This window comes from Podarcis vaucheri (assembly GCF_965113315.1).
Source record: "Podarcis vaucheri genome assembly, chromosome: 6".
Lineage (NCBI taxonomy): Eukaryota > Metazoa > Chordata > Lepidosauria > Squamata > Lacertidae > Podarcis > Podarcis vaucheri.
The window spans coordinates 25,986,465-26,014,269 of NC_138764.1; the positions used below are offsets into that span (position 1 = coordinate 25,986,465).

The window sequence follows — 27,805 nt, forward strand, 5'->3', positions numbered from 1 at the left end:
CGAGCGAAGGAAAGCCGCCGAGCGCCAGGCCGAGGCGGATGACGGCCGAGCTCGCGGATCCGAGGAAGCGCGGTTGAGCTGCGGCCGCCGGAAGTTGCGAGGGTCTGTCGCCTTCGTTCGCTTGTTTTTAAAAGCGCGAGGAACCGTTGGCGGTTGGCGAAGCGAATCCCTCAGGTGGTGCGCGCGCGCGCTGCTAATGCGGCGGAGGGGGAGGGGTTGTGTGTTCGTTGGTTGTGGGCGTGGTGGTTTCCTCAGTTTTCCTCCGTCCGTCGCCTCTTTCCCTCAGGCGGGGACGTCCCGCCAGCCAGTGGTCGTGGCCTTGGTTCTCCTTCTGTCGTTCTCCCCGCTCCCCCCGGGCCTGGATGACGAGGCATTTTCCCTCTCCAGGGTTGCCGTTCCGCCTTCCCCTTTTTATCCCCCCCCCCCAAGACGGTTGCACGGCGTCTAATGCGGGCGAGAAGCGTTTTCCCTCTCAGGAAGGCAGGCGTGTGGGCGGGTGTGAGTCTGTCGCCGCTTTTCAAAGCAGCAGCTTTCCCTTTCGGTGGCCGTGGCCAACCCTACCCATGGTGTGGGGGGAGGAAAAGACAAATCCCCGTGACCCGTGCTATTTTTCTAGAAAAAGAGGAACCGGAAATCCCTAAGAACGCCTCCTTTGTTCTCTTATAATGGCAGTGGTGCCCACCTGAGAGGTGCCGGAGTTGAGTTCGGGCGAGTTCTGGCTGAAAAAGCCTTGCCTGTGACCCAAAGGTATGTGGGGGGTTTTTTTGAAGGGGGAGGGGAGTAAATAACAAAAGAATCTGGGTGCCTGGATTCAAAATGCGGGGTTAAATTCACTCCCAAGAGGCAGAGGCATAGCTGGGCTCCCTTGCGCTCTGGGATCCCCCCAATCCCTTGCGCTCTGATGGCCAGACTGGGGAGAGCCCCCCCCCCGGGCAAGGCTGTTGCGATGGCTCCCACTCGGAGCCAGAGTAGAGAGGTGCATTTTTTTGTATCCGCCCCGCCCCCAACTGTGCCCTTAGCGTGGTCCAACCTGACCAACTCCCTAGCTATGTCCCTGCTAGCAGGAGAGAGCCCCCAGTAGCAGAGTTTAAATTAACAAAAGTCAAGCAGCTCTATAGCTTTATGTTGTTAGACCCTTTTATCTTATTTAGCCTGCTTGCAAACAGCATTCTTTCTACCCATCTTGCAGCGAACTGACTGCATGTTATTAACAGATAGGTAGCCGTGTTGGTCTGCCATAGTCAAAATAAAAAAATTCCTTCCAGTAGCACCTTAAAGACCAACTAAGTTAGTTCTTGGTATGAGCTTTCGTGTGCATGCACACTTCTTCAGATAAGCTGAAGAAGTGTATCTGAAGAAGTGTGCATGCACACGAAAGCTCATACCAAGAACTAACTTAGTTGGTCTTTAAGGTGCTACTGGAAGGAATTTTTTTATTTTGCATGCTATTAAGTAAGTTTAAAATGTGTTGCTTACAAAGGTCAGAGTTTCATTCATTTATCCAAGCAGCAGCAAAGAGAACACAGGCAGAATACTAGTGGGTAGAAAATACAGAAAGATAGCTTCAAACACCTGCTCTAAGCTTGGAACTTAGGCACATCTTCTTTGGTCAGTTACATGGCTGAGTCTAGGAACAGACATCTCTGGTCTTAATGCCTTCATGCACTTATGCATAGTTATGTTTGACTGCAGTTAATTCTCTACCAATGGCTTATCTCTACTTGTTTGAACCCCCAGTTGCTGTGACCTGGGAACGATGAGTGGGGAGAATGCTGCTGTTATGCTCAGCTTCTGCTTTCAGGCTTCCCACAGACCTTCTGATTGTTGGCTGCTGCAAAAACAGACCTGATCTAGCAGGCTTTTCTGTTCTTGTGCAGCGTTGAAATGAGGAGGACTGCCAGTAGCATAGTACACTGCCCATATTTAGACAGGTAGGCAGGAGTGTGTGCAGATAAGAGGGGGTATGAGGTTGCTATGCAATAAGGAAAAAAGAAATACTGTCTTTCATTTCTTTGACACAAAACTTGCAAATCTTTTTGAGAACCAAAAATGCTGCTGTTAACAAATAATGTGTTTGTGTGCAGAGAAGTCTCAGTGGGATTCTTTTTTTAATGCCAGCCAGACTTTCTTAGAAAGTTGTCTAGCAAGTGGCACACTAGTAAAGGAGTTATAAGTTATTATATTTCACCCAGAACCCTGTAAATGTGGTGTTAAGTTTCCCAACTGATGTCTGGCCTAGGTTTTGAACATGTCCCACCCTATATATGCATCATAGAAACTTAGAGTTGGAAAACACCCAAGGGTCACACGGAAGTAACAAAGTGCGCTACTTCCGGGTTCCGCTGCGCGCACATGCACAGACGGTCAAAATGGCACCACGCGCGGAAGCAGCAACGCGCAGATGTGGGTTGTGTTTGCTTCAGGGTGTGAACGGGACTCCGGAACGGATCCCATTTGCATCCCAAGGTACCACTGTATTTTTTAAATTGTGGGTGTATATTGGTATCATTCTTTGAATGGCACTAATAGGTCTATGAAACTCCTAGCAGTCAATGGGAAGACTGGGTTTTGTTTTTAAAAACTTATCAGTGGTCAGGCTTGGGTAATATGAGTTAAGTTTAACTGCAGCTTAATACAGCTTGCTTTTATCAGATTTGCCTTTGTCCATACATATGCCAGAGTTTCGCAACCATGATTTAGAGTAAAGTTTACTAGACTTTATGACCATCATTTGAGTGTGCAACCTCAGACTTCCACACATACTAGTTAATCTAATCTGATGTTCATGTAAAATTATTCTGCAGTTCAAGTTTTTGAAGGTGTTTGGAAACTAAGCGGGTAGAATTTAATGGGGACTGTAAGAGATAACTTTATACAGTGGTACCCCGCAAGACGAATGCCTCGCAAGACGGAAAACCCGCAAGACGAAAGGGTTTTCTGTTTCGGAGGCACTTCGCAAGACGAATTTCCCTATGGGCTTGCTTCGCAAGACGAAAGCCCATAGGGAAATCTCCGGGGACCTGTTTTAAATTGCTGGCGGTCGGGAGCAAAGACTTTCGCCCACAGCCGGCCTTCAGAAGAGGTCCTGGACCTCTTCTGAAGGCCGGCGGGGGGCAAAAGTCTTTGCTCCCCCCGCCTGCCTTCCCGGGACAGCGGAGACTTCTCCGCTGCCCCGGGCGATCTTAAAATGCTGGTGGGCGGGAGCGAAGCGTTCGCTGCCGACCCCCAGCATTTTAAAATCTCCCTGGGACAGCAGAGAAGTCCCGCCCCGCTCGGGATGGCGGTGCAGAGCTGTCTGCCGTGCCGGGATCAGCGCGGGCTCTGCACGGCCATCGGGAGCCGGGGGAGAAGCCCGCCCCGCTCCAGATGGCCGCGCAAAGCTGTCTGCCGTCCGGGGACTGCAGGTACATCTGCGCCGCCATCCCAAGCGGGGCGCTAAGTCCCGCCCCGCTCGGGATGGCGGCGCAGAGCTGTCTGCCCTGCCGGGACTGCCATCCCGAGCGGGGCAGGAGCCTCCATAGGCGCGCGTCACCTCTCCAGCCGGGGGAGGGTCGCAGGGGGCTGCTTTAGCCCCCCGCGCGCTCTCCCAGCTGGAGAGGTGACCCGCGCCTATGGAGGCTCCTGCCATAGGCGCGGGTCACCTCTCCAGCCGGGGGAGGGTCGCAGGGGGCTGCTTTAGCCCCCCGCGCGCGCTCCCAGCTGGAGAGGTGACGTGCGCCTATGGAGGCTCCTGCCATAGGCGCGTGTCACCTCTCCAGCCGGGGGAGGGTCGCAGGGGGCTGCTTTAGCCCCCCCCCCCGCACGCTCTCCCAGCTGGAGAGGTGACGTGCGCCTATGGAGGCTCCTGCCATAGGCGCTCGTCACCTCTCCAGCCGGGGGAGGGTCGCAGGGGGCTGCTTTAGCCCCCCCCCCCGCACGCTGTCCCAGCTGGAGAGGTGACGTGCGCCTATGGAGGCTCCTGCCATAGGCGCTCGTTACCTCTCCAGCCGGGGGAGGGTCGCAGGGGGCTGCTTTAGCCCCCCCCCCCGCGCGCTCTCCCAGCTGGAGAGGTGACCCGCGCCTATGGAGGCTCCTGCCATAGGCGCGTGTCACCTCTCCAGCCGGGGGAGGGTCGCAGGGGGCTGCTTTAGCCCCCCCCCCCCGCACGCTCTCCCAGCTGGAGAGGTGACGTGCGCCTATGGAGGCTCCTGCCATAGGCGCTCGTCACCTCTCCAGCCGGGGGAGGGTCGCAGGGGGCTGCTTTAGCCCCCCCCCCCGCACGCTGTCCCAGCTGGAGAGGTGACGTGCGCCTATGGAGGCTCCTGCCATAGGCGCTCGTTACCTCTCCAGCCGGGGGAGGGTCGCAGGGGGCTGCTTTAGCCCCCCCCCCGCACGCTCTCCCAGCTGGAGAGGTGACGTGCGCCTATGGAGGCTCCTGCCATAGGCGCTCGTCACCTCTCCAGCCGGGGGAGGGTCGCAAGGGGCTGCTTTAGCCCCCCCCCCCGCACGCTCTCCCAGCTGGAGAGGTGACGTGCGCCTATGGAGGCTCCTGCCATAGGCGCTCGTCACCTCTCCAGCCGGGGGAGGGTCGCAGGGGGCTGCTTTAGCCCCCCCCTGCGCGCTCTCCCAGCTGGAGAGGTGACGTGCGCCTATGGAGGCTCCTGCCATAGGCGCACGTCACCTCTGCAGCCGGGGGAGGGTCGCAGGGGGCTGCTTTAGCCCCGCGCGTGCTCTCCCAGCTGGAGAGGTGACGTGCGCCTATGGAGGCTCCTGCCATAGGCGCGGGTCACCTCTCCAGCCGGGGGAGGGTCGCAGGGGGCTGCTTTAGCCCCCCGCGCGCTCTCCCAGCTGGAGAGGTGACGTGCGCCTATGGAGGCTCCTGCCATAGGCGCGTGTCACCTCTCCAGCCAGGGGAGGGTCGCAGGGGGCTGCTTTAGCCCCGCGCGCGCTCTCCCAGCTGGAGAGGTGACGTGCGCCTATGGAGGCTCCTGCCATAGGCGCTCGTCACCTCCAGCCGGGGGAGGGTCGCAGGGGGCTGCTTTAGCCCCCCCCCGCGCGCTCTCCCAGCTGGAGAGGTGACGTGCGCCTATGGAGGCTCCTGCCATAGGCGCTCGTCACCTCTCCAGCCGGGGGAGGGTCGCAGGGGGCTGCTTTAGCCCCCCCCCCCCCGCACGCTGTCCCAGCTGGAGAGGTGACGTGCGCCTATGGAGGCTCCTGCCATAGGCGCTCGTTACCTCTCCAGCCGGGGGAGGGTCGCAGGGGGCTGCTTTAGCCCCCCCCCCCCGCACGCTCTCCCAGCTGGAGAGGTGACGTGCGCCTATGGAGGCTCCTGCCATAGGTGCTCGTCACCTCTCCAGCCGGGGGAGGGTCGCAAGGGGCTGCTTTAGCCCCCCCCCCCCCGCACGCTCTCCCAGCTGGAGAGGTGACGTGCGCCTATGGAGGCTCCTGCCATAGGCGCTCGTCACCTCTCCAGCCGGGGGAGGGTCGCAGGGGGCTGCTTTAGCCCCCCCCTGCGCGCTCTCCCAGCTGGAGAGGTGACGTGCGCCTATGGAGGCTCCTGCCATAGGCGCACGTCACCTCTGCAGCCGGGGGAGGGTCGCAGGGGGCTGCTTTAGCCCCGCGCGTGCTCTCCCAGCTGGAGAGGTGACGTGCGCCTATGGAGGCTCCTGCCATAGGCGCGGGTCACCTCTCCAGCCGGGGGAGGGTCGCAGGGGGCTGCTTTAGCCCCCCGCGCGCTCTCCCAGCTGGAGAGGTGACGTGCGCCTATGGAGGCTCCTGCCATAGGCGCGTGTCACCTCTCCAGCCAGGGGAGGGTCGCAGGGGGCTGCTTTAGCCCCGCGCGCGCTCTCTCAGCTGGAGAGGTGACGTGCGCCTATGGAGGCTCCTGCCATAGGCGCTCGTCACCTCCAGCCGGGGGAGGGTCGCAGGGGGCTGCTTTAGCCCCCCCCCCCCCCGCGCGCTCTCCCAGCTGGAGAGGTGACCCGCGCCTATGGAGGCTCCTGCCATAGGCGCGTGTCACCTCTCCAGCCAGGGGAGGGTCGCAGGGGGCTGCTTTAGCCCCCCCCCCCCGCACGCTCTCCCAGCTGGAGAGGTGACGTGCGCCTATGGAGGCTCCTGCCATAGGCGCTCGTCACCTCTCCAGCCGGGGGAGGGTCGCAGGGGGCTGCTTTAGCCCCCCCCCCCGCACGCTGTCCCAGCTGGAGAGGTGACGTGCGCCTATGGAGGCTCCTGCCATAGGCGCTCGTTACCTCTCCAGCCGGGGGAGGGTCGCAGGGGGCTGCTTTAGGCCCCCCCCCGCACGCTCTCCCAGCTGGAGAGGTGACGTGCGCCTATGGAGGCTCCTGCCATAGGCGCTCGTCACCTCTCCAGCCGGGGGAGGGTCGCAAGGGGCTGCTTTAGCCCCCCCCCCCGCACGCTCTCCCAGCTGGAGAGGTGACGTGCGCCTATGGAGGCTCCTGCCATAGGCGCTCGTCACCTCTCCAGCCGGGGGAGGGTCGCAGGGGGCTGCTTTAGCCCCCCGCGCGCTCTCCCAGCTGGAGAGGTGACGTGCGCCTATGGAGGCTCCTGTCATAGGCGCGTGTCACCTCTCCAGCCAGGGGAGGGTCGCAGGGGGCTGCTTTAGCCCCGCGCGCGCTCTCCCAGCTGGAGAGGTGACGTGCGCCTATGGAGGCTCCTGCCATAGGCGCTCGTCACCTCTCCAGCCGGGGGAGGGTCGCAGGGGGCTGCTTTAGCCCCCCCCCCGCGCGCTCTCCCAGCTGGAGAGGTGACCCGCGCCTATGGAGGCTCCTGCCATAGGCGCGTGTCACCTCTCCAGCCGGGGGAGGGTCGCAGGGGGCTGCTTTAGCCCCCCCCCCCCGCACGCTCTCCCAGCTGGAGAGGTGACGTGCGCCTATGGAGGCTCCTGCCATAGGCGCTCGTCACCTCTCCAGCCGGGGGAGGGTCGCAGGGGGCTGCTTTAGCCCCCCCCCGCACGCTGTCCCAGCTGGAGAGGTGACGTGCGCCTATGGAGGCTCCTGCCATAGGCGCTCGTTACCTCTCCAGCCGGGGGAGGGTCGCAGGGGGCTGCTTTAGCCCCCCCCCCGGCACGCTCTCCCAGCTGGAGAGGTGACGTGCGCCTATGGAGGCTCCTGCCATAGGCGCTCGTCACCTCTCCAGCCGGGGGAGGGTCGCAAGGGGCTGCTTTAGCCCCCCCCCCCCGCACGCTCTCCCAGCTGGAGAGGTGACGTGCGCCTATGGAGGCTCCTGCCATAGGCGCTCGTCACCTCTCCAGCCGGGGGAGGGTCGCAGGGGGCTGCTTTAGCCCCCCCCCCCGCGCGCTCTCCCAGCTGGAGAGGTGACGTGCGCCTATGGAGGCTCCTGCCATAGGCACGTGTCACCTCTCCAGCCGGGGGAGGGTCGCAAGGGGCTGGGGGGAGATAGCGATCTCCCTGCAGCCCCTTGCTGCAAAAGACGTCGGGGGAAGCGGGGAAGCGAAGCGCTTCGCTTCCCGCTTCCCCCGGACCTCTTCTGAAGCAAGGGGCTGGGGGGAGATAGCGATCTCCATGCAGCCCCTTGCTTCAGAAGAGGTCCGGGGGAAGCGGGAAGCGAAGCGCTTCGCTTCCCCGCTTCCCCCGGACGTCTTTTGCAGCTGTTCCGAAGTGGGGAGGGGGGCGGGGACACCTTCTGAAGGCGGGCAGGGGGCGAAAGTCTTTGTCCCCCCTGCCTGCCTTCCCAGGGGCTTTTAAATCGCCCCGGACAGCGGAGAAGTCCTCCGCTGTCCGGGGCGATTTTAAAATGCCGCCCGCCAGCATTTTAAGATCGCCCCGGACAGCGGAGAAGTCCTCCGCTGTCCCAGGGTTTTTTTAAAATGCTGGGGGTGGGAAGAAAAGCCCTTGTCCCCCCCCCCAGCCTTCAGAAGAGGTCCGGGGACAGACTGTCCCCGGACCTGGTCTGAAGGCGGTTTCCCTAGGAACGCATTAATTGATTTTCAATGCATTCCTATGGGAAACCGTGCATCGCAAGACGAAAAAACCGCAAAACGAAGAGACTTGCGGAACGAATTAATTTCGTCTTGCGAGGCACCACTGTATGTCACTCTCGAGTTACTTGCATAAAGGATAGGGTGCAAGTTTAACAAGTAAATTAAGTTATATTTCTATGTTCCTTAACTAGAGTAACCAGATGATGTAGGCAAATTACCTACGTCACTAAATAGTTCAGTTTGTCCCAGAGGATTTTGATTCTGCTAAAACCATCAATTGTGTTTTGTGACAGATGATGCTAGCTCCTTTGATACTGTGTGTAATCCTGCTGACAGGAGGTAGCGAAACTCAAAATGATGACTGGATTGATCCAACAGACATGCTGAACTATGATGCAGCTTCAGGAACCATGAGAAAGCCTGATAAGGTACACATTTTGAATTTGAGTTTCTGTTCAGTAAATGGTTTAGTTGATGCCCTTTAAAGAACCTGTTCACCATGGATGTCTGGATTGCCTCCCTTACAGAACACATACTGCAACAAATTAATAAACCTAGAGTTGAGCATTGTTTTTTCTTACTGGAACGATTCCATTCTGTCCTAATGATCAACTGATTAGTTGATAGGGGTGTCTTACTGAGCTCTGATTGCATCTTTAGATTCAAACAGAGTAATTACAAAAAAGGGATTGGAAGGAAGTAATAGTTGGTTGAAGGCTGCCAAATACTCTTCCACATTTCATTGTTATTTTCTTTTCCATTTGTTTTTGAAAAAAATATAATCCCTGAGTGCTCTCAGTTGTACATGTAGCACCATGTGGACAGGAGGGCTTGGGACAGTTCTCTATGCACATCCTCTCTTGAGTGCACAGATTGTGGTTTTGAAGGGGATACTGGGCAGCTTCTGCTGGAATGGGACTCCCAGTGAATATGGGAAACTCATGGCTAATAAAAGCGAGCCGGGAAGGGCTGGGCGATGGGCTCTGCGGGGTGGTGAATGCTTCCCTCTGTGAGGGAGCCTTCCCAGACCCGCTGAAAGAGGTGGTCATTAAACTTCTTCTAAAAAAAACATCCTTAGACCCAGCCAATTTGGCCAACTATTGCCCAGCCTCAAATCTTCCATTCTTGGGCAAGGTGATTGAGCAGGTGGTTGCTGAACAACTCCAAGCACGCCTGGAGGATGTGGACCATTTGGGTCCCTTCCGGTCGGGATTCAGGCCTCATCATGGGACTGAAACTGCCTTGGTCGCGCTGGTCAATGATCTCCGGCGGGCTAGGGACAAAGGTGAAAGTTGTTTCCTAGTTCTGCTGGATCACTCAGCGGTCTTTGATACTATCGACCATGACATCCTTCTGGATCGTCTAGAGGAGCTGGGAGCTGGGGGCACTGTTATACAGTGGTTCCACTCCTCCCTCCTGGGCCGTGTCCAGAAAGTGGTGTTGGGGGATGAGTGTTCAGACCCCTGGGCTCTCACTTGTGGGGTACCTTAGGGTTCCGTCCTCTCTCTCATGTTTTTTAACATCTACATGAAGCCGCTGGGAGAGATCATCAGGGGGTTTGGGCTGGGTGTTCATCAGTATGCGGATGATACCCAGCTCTACCTCTCTTTCTAATTGGAACCAGTGAAGGTGTTGAAGGTCCTGTGTGAGTGCCTGGAGGCGGTTGGAGGATGGATGGCGGCTAACAGATTGAGGTTGAATCCTGACAAGACAGAAATACTGTTTTGGGGGGACAGGGGGAGGGCAGGTGTGGAGGATTCCCTGGTCCTGAATGGGGTAACTGTGCCCCTGAAGAGGCCTGGGAGTCATTTTGGACTCACAGCTGTCCATGGAGGCACAGGTCAATTCTGTGTCCAGGGCAGCTGTCTACCAGCTACATTTGGTACACAGGCTGAGACCTTACCTGCCTGCAGACTGTCTCGCAAGAGCTCTGATTATCTCCTGCTTGGACTACTGCAATGCGCTATTCATGGGGCTACCTTTGAAGGTGACCGAAAAACTACAATTAATCCAGAATGCGGCAACTAGACTGGTGACTGGGAGCAGCCACTGAGACCACATAACATCGGTCTTGAAAGACCTACATTGGCTTCCAGTACGTTTCCAGCACAATTCAAAGTGTTGGTGCTGATCTTTAAAGCCCTAAACGGCCTCGGCCCGCTATACCTGAAGGAGCGTCTCCACCCCCTTCTGGCGGTTCCCTTACTGCGAGAAGCGAAGTTACAGGGAACCAGACAGAGGGTCTTCTTGGTAGTGGCACTCACCCTGTGGAATGTCCTTCCATCAGATGTCAAGGAAATAAACAACTATCTGACTTTTAGAAGACATCTGAAGGCAGCCCTGTTTAGGGACGTTTGGGCAGGGTATAAATAATAAATTACTATATTATGAAACTTGCATCGCGCCAGTTTGATTTACACAAAGTACCAGTGAGCTGAGAACCCAGTAAATGAGAGGGAAAGTACATATTTGGTTAGCATGTTTATACTACAAACAATGTAATTAGTTAAATTGTTTTGTTAGTATTATTTCTTGTTCATGCATTCAGCAGCAATGAGTAACAAATTTTGTTGAGTTCTCTCTTTTCTCTCTTTACTCCTTTTCCAATAAATATGCAAAATGAAGCAACCATATTGATATGAGATTTCCAATCTATAAATTACAGTAGAAAGATTAAGAAATGCCTATGATTACAGCTGCTGCAGGTGAACCAGGATGATTCTGAAGATAAGAAAGTTCCCCAAAAATCAGTGGTAAAAGAAAATATTATGGATGTTTCCATGTGCCAAAAGCAACTTGATTCTTTAATTCTTAAGGTTTGTTTGCATGTATGATGCTTCATATTTAATATATTGCTTTATGAAAATATTGTTTACATATTCTTTTCATAAATTCAGATCTTGTTGGTCTATCACCTTCACAGAAATATATTCCTGGGTAAGCATTCATATTGATAGGTGGTGGTAAGAATCAATACTCTTAATTAACTATTTGGTCCACAATCTGGTTTTATTAAAACCAGTCAGTTTCATTGTTGACATCAACAGGTGCAGATTTGTATGTTTACAGCACAATCATCTGCACGACTGCATACAAGTCAGTCCCATGGAGTTAACTGAGACTTAACTCCAGGTAAATGTGGGATTGCAGTATTGGTGCCTGCAAGGCAGTATTTGTTATTGTATTATTAGCTACTATGTGTAGAGTGTTGAGCTACTATGAAGATCTACCACAACAGCCCCTGTATATGCAAAAGATTAGATGTAGAAACATAGACTGTTTCTTGGGACATTGACCTTTGTTTATAATAGGCATGTATAGTTTTTGACCCACCAAGCCAAACCTGGCTCACCAGCTATATATCATAAGCTGCCAGTTGTTTGATAACTCTGTATTTCAGCAGACATCAAAAGCAAGCAGCTCATTATGATCCTGTTAGGTGCCATTCTTAGCTGATGGACTGCATTTGGCATGATGGGTCACAAGTTTCATTTTTAAAATAGGTTTCAATACACGTCTGGAGTCAAATCTCTTGAACATAAACAGATCTTGAACTGTGTTTTGGGGATGCTTTCAGCAAGTAGATTTCAATTATTAAAGGCCAGAGTGCCTCTGCAGTCAATGGACCTTAGCCTACATGTGAACATTAGCCTACGTGTTAGTCTAATCAATATACACACTACAGTGGTACCTTGGTTTGCAACCGCTTTGGATTACAACCATTTGGATTACAACCACGTCAAACCTGGAAGTGCGTGTCCTTTTTGGGGGATTACAAACATTTGGGGGAGAGAGGCCCCATTGGTGAAAGCGTGCCTTGGGTTACAACCTGTTTTGGTTTACAACCGGACCTCCAGAATGAATTGTGGTTGTAAACCAGGGTACCACTGTATAATGGATTATTGCTTGGCTAAGGCATTGTCTGGCCACAGTATACGTATTACAGTGGTACCTTGGGTGAAGTACTTAATTCGTTCCGGAGGTCTGTTCATAACCTGAAACTGTTCTTAACCTGAAGCACCACTTTAGCTAATGGGGCCTCCTGCTGCTGCCGCGCTGCCAGAGCACGATTTCTGTTCTCATCCTGAAGCAAAGTTCTTAACCTGAGGTACTATTTCTGGGTTAGCAGAGTCTGTAACCTGAAGCGTATTTAACCTGAAGCGTATGTAACCCGAAGTACCACTGTATATACTACATGAATTAAGATTGGTAAAATGTGATCTTGAAACACTTTATATTTGCAGCTTGAAGAATATGAAAAGAAAGATAAAGCCAAGTTATATGAAAACAATAGCATCCATGTTTTTAAGAGATATTTGAAGAAGATTTTAATTGAAGCTGGAAGACTTGGTCTTGTGAGTATCTGAATAAGCCAACATTCTTATTGCTGTATACATTTGCTCATTTAAAGATTAAAATGTATTCTTAGCAGCACATTCACTGATAAGATTGTAAGTATGTCATAGAACCCAACCATGTATTTATTCTTTTTCCCCCCTTTACTTTGCTTTCATGTGACTAACAAGTAATCTTACATAAAACATGAAAACATCCTATATTCATGGATAAGATGGGTTTGGTTCTGTAGTCTTATATAGACTATGTCTTGGGCAAAGTCTCTTAGAGGTGCCTTGGGGGTGAATGTCGTCCCCCCCCCAAAGGTGTTCCTGTCTGGCCCTCAGGATTCTTCCCAGGCAATGCTTCCTTCCCAGGCCACACCCCTCACCAACACTGCTGTATCCTTTCCTCAAGTGCTTTGGCTTAACTCAGCTGTCTCATTGAGCTGTGTTAATGCTGCTTACATGCGTGCGTGCCTGCTTGCTTGCTTGCTTGCTTGGATAGTGGAGAGATATGTATAAACCTCTTAATGTAGCCAACTGTAAAAAGGGTAAGAGTCGTATCTGTTGCTCTACAGTACCTACTTTTTGCCTCAAACCTTACCTACCACTGCCATGCAGTCCCCAGAAGGTTGCCCAGGAGGAATGCTGCCCTTGGGCACTGGGGTTGGTTTTTTGGTGGGTTGTTGGTTTTTGTTGTTGGGTTTTGTGTGTTTTTGTTGTTGTTGGTTTTTGTAATAAACCCTTGGATCCAGGACTTCTATAACTACAGTATTAGGTTTGATATATGATTTTCACAGAACTCCCATCTTCTGTTGGTACTGTATATACATCAACAGCTTTCCATGTGAATCTGGGTAATAGGTTTGAGTAGGGCCGGCCCAGCCATTTGGTAAGGTGAGGCGACTGCCTCACACAACAAGATCCACAAAGGCAGCACATCTGGCCTGCAAGGAATGCATTACCTGCTATTGCCGATGTAGATCTTCACTTGCCCCTTCTTTCTTGGCAGAGCAGGGGGCTACATCATTTTGTGGTTCGTCTTAGGTGCCAAAATGTATTGGGCTTGCCCTGGTTTTGAGACTAGAGTAGGTGAATGTATACTTAGAAAATATTAAGCAGAGAAATCCTAATTATTGTATTATTTGAGACACTAGTCCTTGTACAGCGACTTACATGCATTTAACTTGTGCGCATTCAGCTTTACATGCTTGGCAATTTTTTTTTTTTAAATGGAAGGGGGGGAAGCATCTGGAGAAAAAGACTAACAGTCCCACCCACCATTGAACCCAATGTGTTTTCACTATACATAATTTTGGCTATAGGCGTAATCCCTAGAACATAACCTCCACATAAACTGCATAAGAATTCTTTGCTCTTTGACTTCGTCACTACAGCAGTGAGTCAGTTTGATTTAGTAAGGCTCTGCTTAGCTATGATTAACAGTCAGATTACTTTGTCTGTTATTATCTGCAAGAAATGTCAGTTCCCAATTCAACTGTGTTGCCTTGTTTTTTAGCCTGAAGATAACACTGGAGATGTGCATTATGATGCTGAGATCATCCTTACAAGGCAGACATTTAATGAAATCAACAGGTTCCTTAATGAAGAGGGCTGGAAATCAGCTGCTTTGGATGATGCACTCAGTGATATTCTGATTAACTTTAGGCATCATGATGCTGAAGTTTGGAAATGGAAGTTTGAGGACACATTTGGGGCTGATGCATATAATGTCTTTATGGTGAGATAATTTTTCTGCAGTAAGGTGTTTTTCTACAGCCAATATAGTCATGGGTACCTCGCTTGCACCAAACAGAAAAAGATAAAACCTATATGCAGTGCTTTATCCCACTGAAGGCTGAGTATATATCTTTTAATGTTTTCAGGCAGCAGTAGTAGGTCAGGACTTCTTAATTTGTGATCCAAATTTCAGCCCACAACCATGACTGCTTTCCTACCATGAGTTCAGCACCACATTTATGTCTAGGTGTGCAAAAATAAAGGGATATGAATCAGTTCAAAATCTGTAGCATTGTCTTGAGTGCAGCTTCATGGGGTATGTACTGCAAAAGTCTAAAGTAAATTTGTTTGTTGCATTTATACCCCACCTTTTTCTCCACGGAGGTCAAGGTGTTACACATTGTTAACCCCTTCTTCAATCCCCACAACCACCCTGTAAGGTGGGTTAGGCTGAGAGAGGTAGTTAGTGGCCTGAAATCCACCAGTGCACTTCATGCCAAGTGATTATTTGAATGGCATCTGTTTAAATTTCAGTTCACATTTGGCTGCCATCAAGCTATTGTAAATGAAAAAAAGTTATAGCTGTTAGAATATGAGGGTTAATAAATGTTCACCAACATGATAAGGGTTCCACATTGTTCAGTTTTACTTCAAGTAACCAAAATGGGGCTGCTGCCACCCCACCCCATGATCCCTTTAATGCATACTGCTCATGATTCCCTCAAGCAAAAGCTGAATGGAAGATTTGTCTATTATCAGATAAATGCTAAAAATGCTTCAATGCTAAAAATGTAGGTTCCTCCCATTTTAAATAGTCTTGGCTTTTATAATTCTTTTGCAATTTATCTCCCTTTTTATCTCTTGTTTTCTAAAAGGTACTTCTGTGTTTAGTGTGCATTTCAGTAATAGTTGCTACAGAACTATGGACACGCATTGGTTGGTTTACACAGCTAAAACGTGTTTTATTCGTAAGTTTTCTCATCAGTTTTGGGTGGAACTGGATGTACCTATATAAGGTAAACAATTACTAGTGTTTATTAAGTAGTAATGGGGAAGTGGATATCAGTGTGCCCTGAAAATACAGAAAATATTGTGCCACTCACTATTTAGCTCAATAACTTAACAGGGCTCAATATAAACTCAGGCTACCACACTTGCTACCCTTAAAACAAAAAATGTTCTTATCCGGCACATTTTGATATTGATCCAGTAATAATCAGAGGCCATTTTGGAACACTTGTGCAAAACTATTTTAAAATATGTCAGGTTCGTTCTCGTTACAGTCTAGTGAGATTGGCACATTGGATTGGTCTTTCCTTCTCCATGATTTACTAGCAGTTCAGTAGTTTTGAACTTTTATTATCCTGTGTGCCAATCTTATAAAATTAACAGTGTGCTGCAGCAGGTCTAATAGACTCTTTCCCCTCTGCTATTTTTCAGTAATTTTATGGCTCAGTCACAGAAAGAAGAGTGCTTGACCTCAAGAGCCACATGTGTGCAATCTGTTTTGAATAATCATATGTTTTAAGAAGTAGACTTTTAATAGCTTTGAATTATTCAGTTTTATTGTATATGAAAGTTGCAGCTGCATTTGGAAGTATATTAGTTGGATTTATTTATATCCTGCTTTTAGGATACAAATCCTACCAAGACAGTTTACAAGTAACATCAAATTGCATTAATACAGTACAAAAAATATATATCAAAATATTAAGTCATAAGGAATTTCCCACAGGCTCTGTGGAAACAGAGGGCAGTGGGATTTTCATCCACTTTTTAAAAAAAGATTGCAAAATGAAATTGATTTAACAATTTTGTTAAATTGTTAAAATCCTTTTGTTTCTGTTGTAGGTAGCCTTTGCTCAGCATCAAGCTGAAGTGGCAAAAATGGGAAAATTTGATACTGTATGTGCTGAGAAGATCCGCTGGAGTGATGGTCTAATAGGTGAGCTGTTTTTGTTTTGCTTGCTAACTTTCCATGTCAGATTTCCTTCTCAGTAGTGGCGCCCGCCCTGTGGAACTCCCTCCCATCAGATGGCAAGGAAATAAACAACTATCTGACTTTTTGAAGACATCTGAAGGCAGTCCTGTTTAGGGAAGTTTTTAATGTTTGATGTTTTGTCGCTTTGTTGTTATTATTATTATTAATATTCTGTTGGGAGCTGCCCAGAGTGGCTGAGGAAACCCAGCCAGATTGGGGGGGGGGGTGTTAAATAAATTTTTGTTTGTTTGATTGATTGATTGATTTAGTAAACATTTAAGCTTATTTTTAAGATTGGCTCTAAACCAAATCTGGAGTGGAGTACCTAAGACGGTTGGATGGCTCCTTGTATGCCTCCTTCCAGCAACTCCTGCTTCCAAGCTATTGCCAAACATTTTGTTTTCCTTTGGACCACGTTAGTGAGCCTGAGAGCAGGGTTTTGTCTAGACAGTCAAGGACTTCCATACACATTGCTCAGGCTTGTGTCAAGGCCACATTGCTCAGGCTTGTGGCAAGGCCACTTAAGTTCTTCTAATCAGCGGCGTAGCGTGAGTTGTCAGCACCCGGGGCAACGCAAGTAATTTGCGCCCCCTAACCCGGGGCAAGGCAAGTAATTTGCGCCCCCCCCAACCCCTAACCTGCGAGTTGCCGCTGGCGCTGCCGCGCAAACAACGCTGCTTGCCCGGAGGAGGATGGAGGCAGAAGCAGCCGCCGCCTGTGGCTGGGCCGAGGGGATGGCGGCGGCGGCAGGGTGCAGAGGGTGCCCGGCCAGGCATCGGTGGCGGCATCGGCGCTGCTGCAGCGGCTGCTCCTCCTGCGAGCAGTGAGCGGAGCGCAGCGACGGCGGGGGGCGCGCGCGCTAGGGCGCAAGGCTGGCGGCGGCGGCGGGGAGCCCGGCGGAGGAAGGAACTTGTCCCTTCCCTCTGGACTCGCGCCCCTGGCACCCCCCACGCTACGCCACTGCTGCTAATGCAGAGATTTGGCTTCACACCCTGGCGGCACACTCCATTGTCTCTCGAGACAGATGCCAACAACACATTTCTGATATTGCTGATTTTACTCACTGAGTCACTTCTTCCTTGTGCCAATATAATGATTCAAACATAACTATTCCTGAAATATTGCCTGTATATTCAAGCATTTCAACTTGCTTAGTTGGACTGTGTTATTCATACAGCTGGCTCACTGATAATCTTCTGAAATGAATCTCTTTCCTGGTGGTAGATTCATTTAATGTAATTGTCTTTGAACAAGTCAGGTAGATGTGCTCCTTGAAGAAGACATATTGTCTGCTTGTTGTTGAGCCCAAACTAGGTTTTTTGGCGATAAACCAGGGTCTGGGAATCAGGTCTGCTGAACATCTAAAAAAATGACAGAGAAAGGCATTTTAGTGGGATGAAGGGGAATGAAGACAAGAATACTGGAGAAGTTCAGCATCACCCTTGGCCTTTTCAGCCCAGTGCACTCTTCTAGTGCTGCTGCTAAACCAAATAGCCATTTGGGAGGAGAACTGAGTCTGATAATCTAGGTTAGCAAACTTCTAAAAACTTCTAAAAACCTTTCTCTCCTACACCTCCCATTGTAGGGCTAGAAGAAAAGGGCATGAGGAAGAGAATACAGAGGGAAAGTAACAAGTTTCTCTGTATCTATTACATTTTACTTATGTACCTAATCAGAACAAAACAGGACTAAAAGCAAATAAATAGGACTATTTGGTAGCAGACCAAGGTATGGATACTTCCTCCTCCTGAGGAAAGAAAGTGCCATTTGCTACATTGCTTACCTAAAAAGGTAAAGGTAAAGGACCCCTGACAGTTAAGTCCAGACGCGAACGACTCTGGGGTTGCGACGCTCATCTTGCTTTACTGGCTGAGGGAGCTGACGTTTGTCCGCAGAGCATTTTTCCAGGTCATGTGGCCAGCATGACTAAGCCGCTTCTGGCGAAACCAGAGCAGCGCATGGAAATGCTCTTTACCTTCCTGCCAGGGTGGTACCTATTCATGTACCTGCACTTTGACGTGCTTTCGAACTGCTTGGTTGGCAGGAGCTGGGACCGAACAACAGGAGCTCACCCCGTTGCGGGAATTCAAACCACCGACCTTCCAATCAGCAAGCCCAAGGTTCAGTGGTTTATACCACAGAGCCCAAATACCAATCTGGCAGGTTGGGGTGGGTGTGTTCTATTCTGCAAATTGTGCTTCAGCCATGTCTTCTACTCAAGACTGGGCTTACCCCCAGTTTAGCAAATATACTTTAAAATACCCTGAGTGTTGGTGTAAATATTAGAAAACCATTTCCTTCCAGATCTTGTATCATTTCTTTTGATAAGACAAGTATAGTTAAGTGTTTACGCCCTCCTCACTGTCTATATATGACTTCTTATTACACACTGAAAACATCTAGTTATTTATTCATCCCTACAGCCAAAATATACTTGCTTTTTCGTGGTTAGTTGTATGACTTGTTGCTTTTTAACTATAGAATGGTTTAGAAGCTCGATGACGTTCCAAGATGATCCTTGTCAAAAGTATTATGAAACCGTATTAGTAAATCCTATTTGGCTTGTTCCTCCAACAAAGGTATTCTCTTTTTCTAACTGAGTCATTTGTATTTTGTTTGATTCTGACAGCTTCACTATCATTCTAATTTTACTTTCTGTCTTGTTTTAGGCATTGGCTGTTACATTTACCAATTTTGTAACGGAGCCATTGAAGCACATAGGTCAAGGAATTGGTGAATTTATTAAAGCACTCATGAAAGAGATTCCATTGCTGCTACATATCCCAGTGCTGGTGATCATAGCAATAGCAGTTTTGGTATGTACATGCACAGAAACATGATGGATCCAATACTGCACACATGGATTAGAAATTGTGAAAGTAGATACAGCTAACAATGGATTTGCTCAACAAGTTAACACCAGTAAGACTGAAGTAAGGGTACAATTAGCTACTTACCTGTGAGTGATAGACAAGGTAGATACAGAAATAACATCTTAGTTCTAGCACAGTTGTTCCATCTCCTTGTGCAAGAAGAGGCAGCTGTGATTGTATTTTGATGCTCTTTCTAGTCCTAAGAAAGAAGTGTTAGAGGATAAGGAAGACTTAACTTGTTGACATCTGCAGCTAATATTTTGGGACATAAATAGCAATTTATTTTTCAAGGATAGTATAATCTTTCTCCCATACGGAAGTATTCTAGAACGCAAAGAAACAAATTATCCATATTTAAAGATTTATGAAATAGAAAATTGGATTTTTTAACATGCATGCCACAGCAGTGGTACATAATTTGGCATTTTCTGTTAGGTGGACTGACTAAAAGTAATACTCATTTGTAAAGCTCTATTCTTACATGAATATAAATAAGTCCAAGAATTTAATTCTCTGTTATATAGGGCAGTTACAGAAATACTATTTCCACTGTCTGACTAAGAATAGTTGATAATGAAGAAAATCTCTTGAAAAAAATATCTTATTTTAATGAATATATAGGAACACAGATCTTGAGCCTATTTTCAAAACAAAACAATGTAAAAACCTGTGTTAAAAGGAGGAGTGGAAACAAAGTTTGTCAGAGTACTTACAAGGGTGTCTCTTCTGTAGGGTTTCTGCTTTGGGGCTGGAAGCTCAGTGAATGCGCTAAGGATGTTAAGCTACTCAGACAAGCGGCCACCTCCAGCACTTCCTCCAACAGATGAACAGCCGCCTGCACTTCCCCCAAGGGGCAAACAGTCACCTCCTGCACTCCCCCCAAGGGGCAAACAGCCACCTCCTGCACTTCCTCCAAGGACCAGAGCAATACAAGAACAAATGCTACATCTGCAGCCAAATGACGCAGGTGAAAATGGTGTCAACATTATAGAAAATATGGAAAATACATACAATATTTACTCCATCAAGAGAGGACCTTATGACAGAGGAGATGCTTCAGTAAAGGTAATATTTAGGTTTTGCAATCAGGTGATGTGCTATATATATATTGTTGTCCAGCAGCCTCCCAGACCAAGCAAGCAAGTCTCTGGCATTGTGTTGTAGAACCTAGGACTATTTCCATACTGAAACTGCTCTTGCTGCTCTGACTCAGGACTTCATGCGATGAAAGAAGCTAGATGCTGGCTAGAGCACAAATGGTGGAAGTCCCACTTCAAAGATTACTAAACCTGTGCTAAAGCACATAATTGTGCCTGCTGTGGAAATGAAAGTGGCAAAGAAAGTGAGCTAGATGCCATGATTGATGCAGTCCTAAGTGAAGTTTCCATCAAGCCACATTTTGTGGGATCATTTTCAGTTTTTGCAGCCGGATGGCATTGGGTGAGTCTGCACCCAAAAAGATGCCCTTTGGACCATTTTCATTCATGGCTGGTTAAAGCTAGCTAGAGGGGTGTAACTAGATAGGATCTTGGTGTGATGAATGCATCTCTGCCTGAGGAGGTTATGCCAGACTTCTTGAAGAAGGTAATAGTATAGTCATTCCTGAAAAAAACCACCCTGGATCTGTGGTATTTAACAACTGCCCAATCACAAATACTTCCTTGAGTGTTATGGTGACGCAGCTACAGGCGTGTCTGGAGAAATCGGGTTATCCAGATCCTTTTTAATCTCGTTCATGCCCAGGTTTGGAACTGAATCTGCTTTGGCTGCTCTAATGGATGACCTCTGTTGGGAAAGGGACAAAGGGAAGCATGACCCTGTTGCTCTTAACTCTTGTCAGCTTTCGATACCATTAACCATGGTATCCTGCTGGACCCATCTACAGGAGATTAGTATCAGTTCTGGTTAGTGAGCGGTTCCGGTCTTATTTCCAGAGGCAGTTCCAGAGGGTATCACTGGATGAGTTCTCCTTGGCCCCTTGTCTTTTGAGGTATGGGTGCCACAGGACACTTTGTCTCCAGTGCTATTTATCATCTACATTAACCTGTTGGGAATAGTCATTAGGAATTTTGGACCAAGCTGTCATAAGTACATTGATGTTGCCCAATTCTGTTTCTATGCAATTCCTGACTTGAGAATGGTAAAAAAAAAGGCTGTTGTCTGGTGTCTGGATGTAGTGGTGGACTGGATAAGGACTAATAAACTGAGCCTGAATCCTAGCAAAATGGAAGCTCTGTGGATGAGTAGTTCCTGGTCCAGGAAGTTGGTAATTTGCATGACCTGAACAGGGCCGGAAGGGCTAACCAATATGTTCTCTCCTGTTTGAGAACTATACTCTTAGGAGATGTATATGGGAATTTAACAATTCAGTTTGGAATCTTTATTGCAAATAATGAGGAAAAAGAACTCAATTTTCTATAGTTATTAACACAGGAGGTTTAATCTGCATTAAAAACAATTCTTGACAGGCACCTCAACTACCAACTAGGGATGCACTAATTTCATAACTGCTTTCTAAAAAACACCTTAACACAATTTTCACATAAGAGTATCAAAAACAGCAAATAAATTTAAAGCAAGACTAAAATCCTAACAAAATAGACACTCATGGTAAAGACCCATTTATCCAGCTGCGAAAGCCAGTTGGAGCAAAACCGTTTTCAGTTGTTTTAATGCATGGAACTGGCATTATTAAAATGCGTTAGGTTTAATAAGATGTATAGTGCACTTAAACATGTCTACTCAGAATCAGTCTCATTCAGTTCAGTGAGACCTAGCTGGGGGTTTGTAGCCTTAATTATTTAATGACCTTGATTCATCTTGTTTTTTCAGTCTTCAGAAGAAGTAAATTCACAAACAGAAGCAGAAAAAAAGAACAGTGAAGACCGTCCTGTAAGTTGATAGATAATATGTTGGGCGGGGTATTAAATAAAATGTCTTAAGAAAAACACTTAATTCCTAGTATGTTTGAATATCAAATTGATATTATATTTTTACTTAATGGATGTTTCAGACTGTTATAAGAAACTTTTTATAAGAAACTTTTTTCCCCTGGGTGTTGGATGTCTCTTGTAGCTTGAAGTCTGGAAGCCCTATGACAGAACAGATTTTGTCAGACCTCACTTTGCCTCACAATCTGATATTTTCATTGTGCCATGATGTTAGACTACGCAAAAAAGGGAATAGCATGCATTTGCGTAGCTGGTTGTACAATGGAAAGTAGAAAATAATATGTTCTACTGTGTCTGGCACATTCAAAAAACACCCACAATGTCTCAGCTATCTTTCCCTCTCAGCTCTTAGCTTTTGGACTCCTCCTCCTCCTTACCCAACTGAATGGGCTTGGTACTCTTTGAATATTCACAGGGCTGTCAAGATACATACATAGAATGAACACATTCAAGCAAACAAGCACACTATTTCCCTCTTTTCACCTGACCACTTTAGGCAATAAGGTTTCTAATTCCAGCAGTGCTCGATGGATCAAAGCCTGTATTTCATTGGTTTATGAGGCACTACACATTTCTATACCAGGGCTGCAGCTTTCTCCATAAACACCCCATTCATAAAATATGGCAAGCAGCCATGTTGTCCACACGTAACACTTGTACTTATCACTACGAATTAGACCCGTTTGTTTCAGAGGAGGTAGCTTTTGCAAGAAAGAGACTGCAACAAGCCATCCCTCATATGTAGAAAGCCACATTGCTCTCCCATCCACATTACACCCACGGGAGAAAGTAATGTTGTCTTAGCATAGAAGGTTGTTCTCATTGAGAGTCATTTGTGTCCCCTTTAGTGGTTTTTCTTTGCTCTTTGTTCTGTTTCTGTGCATCAGAGTGTCTTACTGAGCTCACAGAATGGATCGGAGGTATGACAAAATCTGTTGTTGCAGGGTTTAGAGATAATGGCCAAATTTCACTTAAGATACATATACCCAAAGAGGACCACCTTTCACAGTAAAACCGTTACTAAAATAACAGATTGAGATACCCCATTAAGGCCGCAATCCTATATCCAGTTTTCTGAGACTAAGCCCCATTGAACTCAGTGAAACTTACTTCTGAGAATATATGTATGGGATTGCACTGTTCGTATTTTTTGTTGATTTTTGATGACCTAATATTGTTCCACAAATTCAGTGATATGTTATTTCTTGCAGAGTGGATTAGATACTAAACCAGGTGATCAAGCTACTGATAGAATAGAGAACAGCACAGATCAAAGCCTGGTTGAACTGGACAGACCTAGCCACATACAAGAATTTACAAGAGGCAATGAAGATGAAACAAAAAGTAACTTTAAAGAGGACAGGAGTGTGCAGCAAGAAGTTCCGGATATAACAGGATGTAAGAAGAAAGAGAGCCACTCATGTGAATTAGAAGAACCCACAGAGAAGATTGTAGAACATTTGAGCTTTACTGTAAGTTTTAACATACAGTATATTTTGTGTATCACAGAAAGGGGATGTACCCCTCAGCCAATTCTGCCTTTCCTAGTGAGGTAGCATTGTTGAGCAAACACAGAAGTCTTTCCCTCGTCTGCCTGAGGCAGAGGCTGGAAAGACCTGCACAGAAATGCCAACAAAGAAGCAGTTTGAGGACTTGCTTTATTATCTGCCAGTTTGAGAATAACAATGTTACATTCTAGGCTGGATAAAGAAAGAGATTTAAGAATGCACTCTCTTGCCTTATTTCAGCTATTTATATAACCATTTCAAAAAGCTCGGTAATGCAGGCAAATTTATTTATCAAATTCAGAGAATGTAAGAATGTGTCAAATCTGAGTTGAAGTCTTAAATCATTTAGGTATCTGATTCCTACTAGAATCAAGCTTAGTAGACAAATGCTGTTTTATTCAGACTTAAAATCAAAGGATTATATCCAACTAAATTCTACTTAAGAGTAGTCCAATTAAAATGAATGGATCTAACTTGAGTATCATGATCTTTGAGTTGTACTATATTGAATATTTAATAACTTAAAGGAAGAGTAAATTCTTTACTGAACCAGTTGGAGCATGCAGACTGAAATGCCCAAGCCACTTCCTTAGCATTAGACACATGCTATATTTGAATTGTAGAACAAATGATTTGAAGGTAATAAGAGTAATAAAAGACATGGTAGAGACAAACTAAATGTGAAAATTAGCATAGACAAGATGTTCAGGGTACCGTATTTTTCGCCCCATAGGACGCACCGGCCCATAGGACGCATCAAGTTTTTTTGGGGGGAAATAAAGGGGAAAAAAATTATTCCCCCCCAGGCGCTTGTGGGGCAGGCAGCGGGGAGAAGCGCTCTTCTACCCCCCCCCCCGCCTTGCGATCAGGTCCGGGGACAGCAGGGAGATGCGCTGCGGCTCCCTGCTGTCCCCAGAGTGGTGGGGCAGGCAGCGGGGAGAAGCGCTCTTCTCCCCGCCGTCAGCCTCCAAGCCACTTCAGGAGACAGCGGGATGGCGGCGTTCCGCCTCCCTCTGTCCCCCGACCTTGTGGGGCTGGCGCTGGGGCTCTCCTGAAGGCTGGAGAGTGAGAGGGGTCGGTGCGCACCAACCCCTCTCGCTCTCCAGGCTTCAGTGAAAGCATGCATTCGCCCCATAGGACGCACCCACACTTCCCCTTCATTTTTGGAGGGGAAAAAGTGCGTCCTATAGGGCGAAAAATACAGTAAATGTTTTTAGTACTGTGAAACTTGAGCATCCAATTTGCGCTGTTGGTAGAGGATCTAAGAGTATTATTTTAATTAAATTTTATACTGCACTTAATCCACAGATCACAGGGCAGTTCATAGCCAAAAAATACAAAATTAAAACCCAAAATACAGTGGTACCTTGGGTTAAGTACTTAATTTGTTCTGGAGGTCCGTACTTAACCTGAAACTTTTCTTAACCCGAAGCACCACTTTAGCTAATGGGGCCTCCTGCTGCTGCCGCGCAGCCGGAGCAAAAATTCTGTTCTCATCCTGAAGCAAAGTTCTTAACCTGAAGCACTATTTCTGGGTTAGCGGAGTCTGTAACCTGAAGCGCATGTAACCTGAGGTACCACTGTATATTAAAAAAAAACAGGAACAAACCAGTAGCCCCATTCCCAGTGCTCATATTCAACAACTTTCTGTAGTACTGGATGTATTAGATGGCAACCTTATGACCCAGTTCTGTTCATATTTACTTGAGAACAAGCCCTACTAAGTTTGAGTAATGGTGCATAGGATTAGTTAGATTCTTTGGTAAAAACAGCTGCCTAGAACGATTTGCCCAAGTGTGTTTAATGAGACTGGCAGCATTCTTTAAAAAGCAGCATCTTGGCCATAGTGGAAGATGATATTAAGCTGAAGAGAACAGCAATGTTCTGCTTCAGTTTCCATTACCAATTCTCACCAAAACTCATTTCCCCGTGTAGAGTTTAAATTGCATGTGTGCAAACATAAATGCATCTGGAGTGAATAGGGAAGGGCTAGCTGGGGTAATGGTTGGCATAGCAGTGAGCCTTGGCCTCCTATACATTTAAAAGCAATGGCACTGTAGTCTGTGTTTGAAGATGTCATAGTTTTATCCTTCTACCATTACAAAAAGTAGCAGGATAGTGGTTTTGCCCTTTAAGATTACTAAATATTTGACTCCACACTGGAACAGAAATTAAAAATAATCTGAAAGGTTGTGGCTTGTATGCTTCTCATTTAAATCTTCTCATTTACAGGAACAAAAACAGAGGAACACTGCTTCCTGATAGACCTCCTTATACCAGGGAAATGGTTAGCAGAGGCATTTAAAAAAACCAACAAATGTTCGTGAATCTATTTTTGTCAGTTTTCATTCTTATAGAACTTCTTTGCATATTGGGTATCAGGGCACATAAATTATATTTATGAAGCACCTTTTTTCCATACAACAACTTCAACACATTTTAAAAACATTTAATGAGAAAATAATGTAATTCGAAAAGGGACTCTACTGGTAAAATGCTTTTAAAATTTGTGCTAAGTTTTTTTGTAGTTAATATTTGCCAACAAAATAAACTCTTACAAAATGTTACTAATGAAATTTCTTTCATATTCATATCTGTAAAAGCTGTTATTTAGGTTCAACAGGAGAACTTTTATTTAGCTGTGACTTTCCCCTACCCCAAGATCAAGAACTAATTTTTACCAGGTGTCATGTTTTTGCATGAAGAAGGCTTGAACATTGCTTGGAAAAGGAATGTTGGTTCATACCCAAGTTCATGTTCTTCAAAGGTAGGAGAATAACCTCGAGTGGGTTGCTCTTCCCAGTCCCTCAGGGAGACAGGACCATGCAAAGCAAGCTCTCTGACAGAGAAAGCACATCTTCAGCCATGACAGTCCTGCAATCTAGCCCCCACCCCACCCACCAAAAAACAAAACAAAAACCCAATAACAGGCAGGAAATAATGGAAGGCTTCTCTTAACAAATGGGAGCAACAAATAACTAGAATAGCTGAAAAAACTCCAGGGTGGGTAGGAGATAGGACCTTACCACAAAAGGAACTTATCTGACTTAAGAACCAATGGCATTCTCTTTGGATCAGTTCATTTACTTACAGACAAAACAGCAGGTTTTGCTAGTATGAAAATATTTATTTTTCTCGTGTGTGTGGTTTTTTTTTTTAAAAAACAACAATGTAATATTTGTCAATTGTTTTGGAATATTTTATACTTCTTAGATGTTAGAAAAACTTTTGAAGTTAAGTCTAGAGTTTTCCCATTACCTCATGTGAAAAGTACCGTTAAACACTAAAACCATACGAAACAAAAAATATTTACAGAGAGAAAATTGAAACAGTGCTCTATAGAGCTTTTTACAAACATTTTTAGGTATGTTTTTTTCAAGCTGTGGCAGCAGTAACTGTACCATAAACTTTTCCCCTTAAAGGCATTGTTTCCTGTATTATTAAAAAAAAGGAATTCCAGTATTACACAATCCATCTGTTTCTCTTCGGTGTGCTTTTGAAGAAGTCCATTAATTGGAATTTGCCCTCTTCAAATCAGAAGGTAGAAAGACTCTCTGTTCATCCATTCTCTTCCCTTGGGATCGCAAAATAAGGCTAAAAAAATCTTCATCAGGTACAGTTGGTCCTTTTGTGATGATTGGTGGTGGTGCACATCTCTGATCATCTAGTCTAGAGCCCTAAAATCAAAACAAAGTAGGATAGGAGTTACAGCTAAAATCCACTGTTTCATCATTCCACAGTTCAATTCATCCTGTTTGCCGATGTTAAACCTATTAAAAGTAGTAACATTCACATTTTGGCAGAATATTGTCAGCCATGATTTCCTGTCCTTTCCCAGCAGAAACAGCATATATACATTGTGTGGTTCTGATTGAAATACTCACTCAGAGAAGCAGTAATATAGCACAACTATGTCTGTTCCTCCAGTGACAAAGGAAGAAAAGAATTGTGGTGGGGTTTTTTGATTTGGTAACATGGTGAAAGATGTTGGCCAAATTGAAGCTGGTTAAAAGATTTTTGTAGACCAAAATCCTGGAAAAACTATTTTACTTCCACAGCAAATACACTAGGAAAGCAAGTGCTAGAAACATTTGGAAAATCTTAAGTGATAGGATATGCGTTTTTGAACATGTCAGTATGCTATTCTCCATGGTTACTGTTGGATAACAATGTGGTGAGTTCTTGTTCTCATTCTTTTTATTGGTTTTTCACATATGATAAATACAAAGTACAATAAACAATAGCAGCTTGCCTGTCATTTTGGGGGGTGGGGGTGGGCTTAAAATTGGAAATACTGCTTAGAACAAGTTAGTGATGCATATTAAAGTCTCTAATCCAGTAACTCTCTGCCAATGTTTCCATGGGTGTGGGGAGGTTGTTTCGATGCAGCATCTGTCGTACAAGAGAAGAATGGATGCCAGCTAGAAGAATAAAGGACTCATCTGGCATCTTGTCACACTTCCCAGCCAGAGCAGT

General features: G+C 46.9%; 2 protein-coding genes and 1 long non-coding RNA gene across 16 annotated transcripts in view; 1 reads left to right on the plus strand and 2 right to left on the minus strand.

Annotated features, from left to right (window-relative positions):
• On the plus strand, window positions 1-26,481 carry CLCC1 (chloride channel CLIC like 1). Of its 11 annotated transcripts, none has more exons than XM_082228061.1 (15): window positions 1-177; window positions 673-747; window positions 1,738-1,931; window positions 8,233-8,367; window positions 10,636-10,755; window positions 12,184-12,294; window positions 13,796-14,017; window positions 14,892-15,032; window positions 15,868-15,961; window positions 18,479-18,576; window positions 18,667-18,813; window positions 19,603-19,935; window positions 21,703-21,762; window positions 23,033-23,293; window positions 25,933-26,481. In XM_082228061.1, exons 4-15 carry the CDS (start codon window positions 8,233-8,235, stop codon window positions 25,966-25,968), a joined length of 1,758 nt encoding a protein of 585 aa, XP_082084187.1. In that variant the 5' UTR covers window positions 1-177; window positions 673-747; window positions 1,738-1,931; the 3' UTR covers window positions 25,969-26,481. The 11 variants fall into 11 exon arrangements, with proteins under 11 accessions (XP_082084187.1, XP_082084181.1, XP_082084182.1 ...); XM_082228055.1 differs by having other exon boundaries at window positions 1-174; window positions 617-747; XM_082228056.1 differs by having other exon boundaries at window positions 1-174; window positions 617-747; window positions 1,802-1,931.
• Window positions 15,969-19,721, minus strand: LOC309535240. The gene is made up of 4 exons (XR_014221147.1): window positions 19,584-19,721; window positions 18,955-19,069; window positions 16,959-17,358; window positions 15,969-16,502 (listed from the first exon to the last, which is right to left on the minus strand). It is a non-coding gene; the product is annotated as an uncharacterized lncRNA (long non-coding RNA).
• The window catches only part of GPSM2 (G protein signaling modulator 2), a 38,095-nt gene continuing 36,725 nt past the window's right edge, over window positions 26,436-27,805 (minus strand). For all 4 annotated transcript variants that reach the window (XM_082228050.1, XM_082228048.1, XM_082228049.1 and 1 more), the window contains one exon: window positions 26,436-27,006. In XM_082228050.1, coding sequence (XP_082084176.1) covers window positions 26,839-27,006 — 168 coding nt within the window. In that variant the 3' untranslated portion in view covers window positions 26,436-26,838. The remainder of the gene's footprint in view (window positions 27,007-27,805) is intronic.